At 44.8% G+C, this 7,323-nt stretch overlaps 1 protein-coding gene across 1 annotated transcript in view; it reads left to right on the forward strand.

Annotated features, from left to right (window-relative positions):
- The window catches only part of MFSD2B (major facilitator superfamily domain containing 2B), a 66,049-nt gene that overhangs the window by 19,184 nt on the left and 39,542 nt on the right, over positions 1–7,323 (forward strand). The window contains exons 4-5 of the mRNA XM_019520677.1: positions 2,531–2,654; positions 4,940–5,018. Of these exons, the coding sequence (XP_019376222.1) occupies positions 2,531–2,654; positions 4,940–5,018 (203 nt within the window). The remainder of the gene's footprint in view (positions 1–2,530; positions 2,655–4,939; positions 5,019–7,323) is intronic.

Raw genomic sequence — 7,323 nt, forward strand, 5'->3', positions numbered from 1 at the left:
ACCCCAAATTTTGGTATCATCAGCAAATTTAAACAGCTTGCTTTTCACCCCATTGTCCAAATCACTGATAAAGAGATTGAATAGCGCAGGCCCAAGGACCGAGTCCTGGGGGACTCCACTGCCCACTTCTCCCCAGGTCGAATATGACCCGTCTGCCACCACACTCTGAGTGCGACCCTTCAGCCAATCTGCAATCCATCTGACTGTGTAGGCATCAATGCCACAGTTGCCTAGTTTTTTTATTTAGAGAAGAGAAGTTGAGAGGGGATTTGATAGCAGCCTTCACCTACCTGAAGTGGGGTTTGAAAGAGGATGGATCTAGACTGTTCTCAGTGGTGACAGATAACAGAACAAGGGGCAACGGTCCCAAGTTGCAGCAAAGGAAGTTTACATTCAATTTTAAGAAGAATTTTCTCACTAGGAGGGTAACAAACACTGGAACAGGTTGCCCAGAGAGGTGGTGGAATCTCCATCCTTGGAGAGTTTTAAGGCCCAGTTAGCCAAAGCCCTCGCTGGAATAATCAGGTTCTGCCTTCTCCTGCTTTGAGCAGGGGTTGGACTAGATGTGACTTCCTGAGGTCCCTGCCAACCCTCATTTTCTATGATTCTATGGGGCGGGGGTAAGGAGCAGTGGCTGCTCCACTCCTGCAGGTCTACAGGGGAATGGAGCACTGGGAAAAGAGTCCCCCTGCCTTCCCAAGACCAGAGGCACCTTGGTCTGGGAAATAGGCAGGGAGCCATGGGTAGGTATTCCTCCCCTCTTCCAGCCTCCAGGAGGGGAAGATCAATGGGGCGCTGCACTCCATCCGTTCCCCAGACTGGGGTGTCCCTGGTCTTGCGAAGACTCAGGGTGGGCAGTAGCAGCTCAACTCCTCTGTGATTGGGAGGACTTGAGCTGTGGGGAAATGCACCCTCTATATTTCCTAGTTTGGGGAAGGCACAGGAGAAACTGCTGCTTGACTCCTGATCATGGAGGAGTTAATCAGAATTATAGAGGTATTCATTCTTGCAAGAGAAACTCTCTTACGGGGGACTCTCACGCACAGATCTTTCTGGTGTCAGCCTGGAAGATTTTTCTCCCATGGGGCTGTGTCTCCTCAAGGAGAAAGCGAACGAACGCCTGTAGCGTGGGATTTTCTGCCAGGACAGTGTCAGTTCTCCCAGCAGAAACATAACTAGGGTCACTTACAGGCGTTATGTTTCTGCTGGGAGAAATGAGTGGGATGATCTATGGTGCCTGAACCAGGAACAGCAGAGAGTACCAGAACCTGCTGCTTTCCTTGCTGGTTTACACATTCAACTCCCCGTGTTTATTTTCATCCCGCAGAGCAGTGTGGAAGAGCCATTGTTTTACTAAACTATTTATCCATGTTATTCTTTTGTATTCCAGTTTTTCAGTTCACTATTGCAAAATATCAGCTGACCCCTAACATCAATAGAGGAAACTCGTGAGAACAGTCCTGTTGTGAAGGGATTAATCTGTTTTCTCTTTTATTTGTTAGGATTTTTATTGCACCCTTGGTCATCTAATTACATTATTTTATGTCTGCTTTGCAAGAATACAGGAGAACTATGGCGTTGCTGCAGGTCATGCTGTCAGGAACAAATTTTCTCTCATCACCACTTCCATGCAATGAAATCTGAATAGTGTGTTTTAGCATTATACCAGCTTAGCTGAATCGCTGTTTAGTGGCTATGCTTTGAATCCAAGTTACCATGTACCTTTTTTAACTACCCTTACTCATCAGAGGCTGATTCCTTTTGTTGTTGCCATTGTTAGAAATTTTCCTATTGATTTTAAGTGGGTGAAAGTTTGACCCCAGTGGAGCATATCATAAGAGCAGATAAATGCCAGACTGAATACAGACCCCTGGGAGCTCTACTACTTGACCCTTGGCTGCCCCATACCCTTTATACCATCTCCTCACAAGTGAAAATATGTCAGTCAATGCTGCATTAATATATCTTCAGTGCGAATAGGGCTTGGAAAGAGCTAAGCTGACAGGAGAAGTGAAGGTGTTTAAGTGGGAGGAACTGCTGGTAATAGGGAGGCCTGTATGGCAACTGCTGAAGCATGTTATGACGTGAGAGTAGGTCTGAGTTCTCCTTTCAGTAAGAGCTCAGTCTCAAGGAAGTATGCTAGGGTTAGGAACTGACATTGTGGTTATACCGTGATCATAAAATATAATTGGTATTACTAGATTAATGCTTTTTTCTGTATCCATGACAAAAAATCATTGATATAACTAGCCATTGTTTTCTTTTAACCGCGTTATGTAACTCTGTTATGTATTTTGGGGAAACATTTATTAATAGTTTTTCACTGGACTGTGTTAAATTTACATTCATATGCTAAATTCTAATATATGTAAAATCATGTTATTGTCTCCAGCCTTGTAAAGTATTTTGGAAGAATACACAAAAATAAATTGCATTGAGCATGGGCTGCAAACATTAATTTCTGTTTCCATTGGCCTGTGGAGATGTTTTACAACAAGCTTGATATGCACATAACGCTTTTTTGTTTTAGGATGCTTGGGTGTACACCCTTCACAATTGTGTCCTATTTCTTCATGTGGTACTTGCCTCCTTTTGTAGCAGGAAGAGTTATTTGGTACCTGATTTTCTATAGCCTTTTCCAAGCATTAAACACAGTAAGTAGCTCACAATGTGTGGTGTTCTTAACAATAACATGCTCGATTTTCTTCCTTTTTGGGTTTGAGGGTTTTTTGCCTTGATGTTGTGTATTGAGTCCAGTGAGATGAAGTGCCTAAATCACTTTTGAATATGGGAGTTACGCTCTTAAAGTGCTTAGTCTCAGATCCACAAAGGGACCCAGCTCCAGGGTTACCATTCACAAACCCAAATTAGATGCCTAAATTACATGCATAGTGAATGAGGTGGGAGGTGCATTAGGCATGTTGTAATCTCTGTATAACACTTTTCATCTCAGTGGGTCCCAAAGCACTTTTCTGACAGTTTGTACCTTGTATATATGGACAGTATCCATATCACCCATTGCTAAGTTGTAGCTATGATAGAAGCGAAACATGGTGCTTGGTTATGGCTAAATGACCAAATTAAAAGAGATAATAGGGGGCAGATACAGAATGTGGACCAACTGATCTGAGTGTGTTTGTAATTATATTGTGGGAAGAGAAATTTAGCAGTGTAGCACTGTTCATTCAGAGCTAAACTGCTCTGGTTTAGCTTTCACTTATAAGGCAGAGATGGTCTCACCTGGGACCCCACGCCAGATCTGGACTCCTTGTGGGCTGGATCTAGCCCAGAACATGTGGCTCTGGCCACAGCCACTGCAGCAGTCACCATGGTGGCCACCATGGCCACGGCATTCACTGCAGCAGCAGTGGGGCAGGCAGCTACAGGCCAGGCAACTGCTTGCTCTGGCAAAGGCACACAAGTGGCAGAATGCCAGGCGGCCACAGGGGAACCAAGGGCTGTCTTGCAGTCCTGTTCTCTCATCTGGCACCGAGGCCCATGTCCACCAGGGCCACAGGTTTTGCTGTAGGCCCTGTCGTGCCCACCACTAGCCATGCCCCCAGTCTCCAATAGCCCAGCAGGCTGCATGGCGTAGCTCCATGGGCTGGAGCCATAAATTTGACGTGCCTGCCATAAGGTAAATTCAGGTGTATGAGTACTTACCATGCCAGCTGTTCCACAGTAAGTCCACGCCCCTTATTAAGTCACTTTAATGTGATTGTTTATCAGTAACCGTTTCTGTTCAGCGGCACACAGCAGTATTACACAGTAGTTTAGAAGAGAAAGTGAAGAGTCCTGCAATTCTGAGTCCGCAGGGGAAGTGAGGTAGGTACTATGCAACTCCCTAGGCCAGACTTTGTCTATAGGCTTAACCAATCTCATCTTAAAGCAAGTGCTCTGGGGGTGGGTAACTGTAAGGTTATCTGCAGTACAGCATCCCACAAGCACCTTCCCTTAAAGCAGCTTGTGGACATAGCTGTTTCAGAAGAGCCCCAGTACTGCTTCCTGTTGTACATGCAGGAGTATGCAGAGGTTCTTGAGCTGTGAAAGGCTGGTGCAAAAAATCAGAGCCGGGTTAAGAGAAGAGAATTTGCAGCAGAGTTGGGAGTGTGTGTTTGCACATAAATCTCAGTTAAAAACTGATCTACAGTTTTAAAAAAGCAGGAAGAAGAGCGATGGAGCACACTAGCTAAACATCAGCCTGACCGCCCCTATTTGGCTGAGTCCTAACTTGGAGTCAGGCAGCTCCAGGATATTGAGAATACTCAGACTCCTTAGTGACTTAGGCCTTTGTACTTTATGCTGATTGATTTGGCATTTAAAGACTTGCTGTGGCTGTTTTAGGATGGAATATTTGCTCAGGTTCTTTTCTGCATCACCCTTTTTGATGCAGGTTTCAGAAAGCAACCCTCCATGCTTTTAAGTAAAGAGGAATTTTGTTTTACTTTAAAATTTTACTTCTTTTCTCTTGCAGGAAAAGATCACTGCCCTTATTCAATGCTATTAATGACTGAGCTTGAAAGCATCTTTTTGTTGAACATACATTCGGTTCTGATATATTTTCTTCATCCTTCTGCCTCAGCTCTACTCCGAGATGCAGGGCTTGTCATACAAAGAGTTTTACATAGGCTGAACACTTGCCACACATAACAAGGACACTTTGCATGAACAAGGGAAAGTATTTCCCTTCCAGATATATTCTGTCCCGCAGGATCATGTAACGGGACAAAGATAGGTCTTGTTAAAGCACAAGATTGTGGGGGACAAGATTTGTGTGGCACTGCAGGCAAGCTAACTGGTCCCTCTAAATATTAATGCTAGTTAGTACCTCTAAGTAACAGTGCTAATTAGGCCGAGGAACATTTTTTTCCTGGGTGCCAAAGGAACAAAGTACTCTACCCTGAAATGATTTCCTAAGAGGTATTCTCTCTTTGCATAGTTATTCGAAGTACCGTATTGTGCCCTCACCATGTTTCTCAGCTCAGACCAGAAGGAGAGAGATTCTGCAACGGCATACCGTGAGTTTGACCTGGGCTTGTTTGGAATTTGGGTGCTTGAGTTTTATTTAAAATTACTCTTTCTGGAAGGAGGAGGGAGCCTTTTTTGTGGCCTAATATTGCATTTCTAGATAAAGAATCAGTAACTTCTGGTGGAAAAATGGAGCGTTGTGGGAGTTCTTTTTGCATCATACATATTTCTGTCTCTTTGTACAGACAGACATGACTATTTTGTCACTGCTAGTCTATCTGATTAGCTACAGACTTCCCTTCCAGTTCACAAGTTAGCTGCAAGAAACAGTAAAAAACTTTTATTTAAGAGTTGATTATGGATTTCTAGTGGTTGCCAGGGGAGCAGTGGTTTCTATTTATAGGTGAATTGCAGAGGTGGGAAAAAAGACTTTGATATTCTTTCATATGATATTGAAAAAGGTCTAAAAGTCATTTTTAAGCACTTTTCCTGTTTTTGCTTTTTCTGCAATTAGGAATTAAGGTCTTTTCTAACCCATTTTTTCCCTCCTGAAAGACAGGGTAAGCATCACAGAAGCAACCTGATTGAAAAGAGAAGGATTTTTTTTTTTATCCTGGAGCATCTGAAAACTCTCTTGTCTTCTGTTTTGTGTTTGTTTATGCGAGACGTGTCAGTCACCCTGGGCTGGATGTGGACCATTGGGTTCCCCCTGGGCCATGTTACCAGGGCTAGCAGGGGTCTGCCAGCAGATATCTGGGGGTAGCTGGGCCAAGCAATGGTGGCCAAAATCCAGCAGTGGCAAAGCCAAGTGGCCACAAGTCAAGTGGGAATGGATCAGCACAGCTCTTGCTCATCCTTCTGCTGCCAGTGGCCATTACCAGCAGGGCCCAGGGCCCTGAATCCTGTCGCAGGCCCTTCCTCTCCCTGACCATATGCCCCTCCACCCCCTGCAGCTTCCACTGGCTGCATCTAGCCCATAGGCTTGTATCCTTGACACCCCTAGTTTATACCTCCTTAATTCCCTATGTCTGTGAAATGGCTGGGAGGAAAGATTCCACTGTTAAATGGTCAGCGTCCTCTCTGTATCAGTCAAAGATTGAGAGTTTCCTCGAATCTAATAACTCTACTTAGAATCGTAGAAAATGAGGATTGGAAGGGACCTCAGGAGGTCACATCTAGTCCAACTCCTTGCTCAAAGCAGGACCAGCCCTAACTATATTATCCCAGCCAAGGCTTTGTCTGGTTGGGTCTTAAAAATCTCTGAGGATGGAGACTCAACAACCTCTCTGGATAACCTGTTCCACTGTTTCACTACCGTCCTCATGAGAGAGTTTTTTCCTAATATCTAACCTAAATTTCCCTTGCTGCAACTTGGCACCATTGCTGCTTTTTTTGTCATCAGCCACCACTAAGAACAATCTAACTCCATCCTCTTTCAAACTCCCTTCAGGTAGTTGAAGGCTGTTAGTAAATTCCCCCTTCAGTCTTCTCTTCTCCAGACTAAATAAGTAAGTCCAGGTCCCTCACCCTCTGCTCTAAGTCATGTCCCCCAGTCCTTTAACCATTTTTGTTGCCCTCCGCTGAGACTTTCTGCAGTTTGTCCACAGCCTTTCTGTAGTGGGGGGCCCAAAACTGGTCACAGGACGCCAGATATGGTCTCACTGGTGCCGAATAGAGGGCAAGAATTACTTCCCTCAGTTTGCTGGCAACACTCCTACTAATGCAGTGCAATGTGCTGTTAGCCTTCCTTGCAACAAAAGCATACTGCTGGTGTGTTCAGCTTCTTGTCTACAGTAAGTGCCAGGTCCTTTTCTGCAGAGCTGCTGTTTAGCCAGTCAGTCCCCAGTCTGTAGCAATGCATGGGATTCTTCCATCCTAAATGAAGGACTCTGCACTTGTCCTTATTATATCTCAGGAGATTTCTTTTGGTCCAGTCCTCCAATTCATTTAGATCTCTCTGAATTCTAGCCCTCTCCTCCTGCATATCTACTACTCCAACAGCTTAGCATCATCCACAAACTCCTCCATCCCATCTTTCAGATCATTGATGAAGATACTGAAGAAAACTGACCTCAGGACCTACTGCTGGGGCACTCCACTTGATACTGGCTGCCAACTAGACATCAAGCGACTGATTACTTCCCTCTGAGCCCAACAACCCAGCCTTTCTATCCACCTTACAGCCCATTCATCCAACCCATACTTTCTTAGTTTGCTTGCAAGAATGATGTGGAAGACCAAAACCCTTGCTAAAGTCAAGGTACGCTTCATTGACTGCTCTCCCTGCCTCCACAGAGCCAGTCATCTCATCATAAAAGACAGTCAGGTTGGTCAGGCATGACTTGCCCTTGGGGA

Source organism: Gavialis gangeticus, unplaced genomic scaffold (assembly GCF_001723915.1).
Source record: "Gavialis gangeticus isolate Ggan-Ray unplaced genomic scaffold, GavGan_comp1, whole genome shotgun sequence".
Classification (NCBI taxonomy): Eukaryota; Metazoa; Chordata; order Crocodylia; family Gavialidae; genus Gavialis; species Gavialis gangeticus.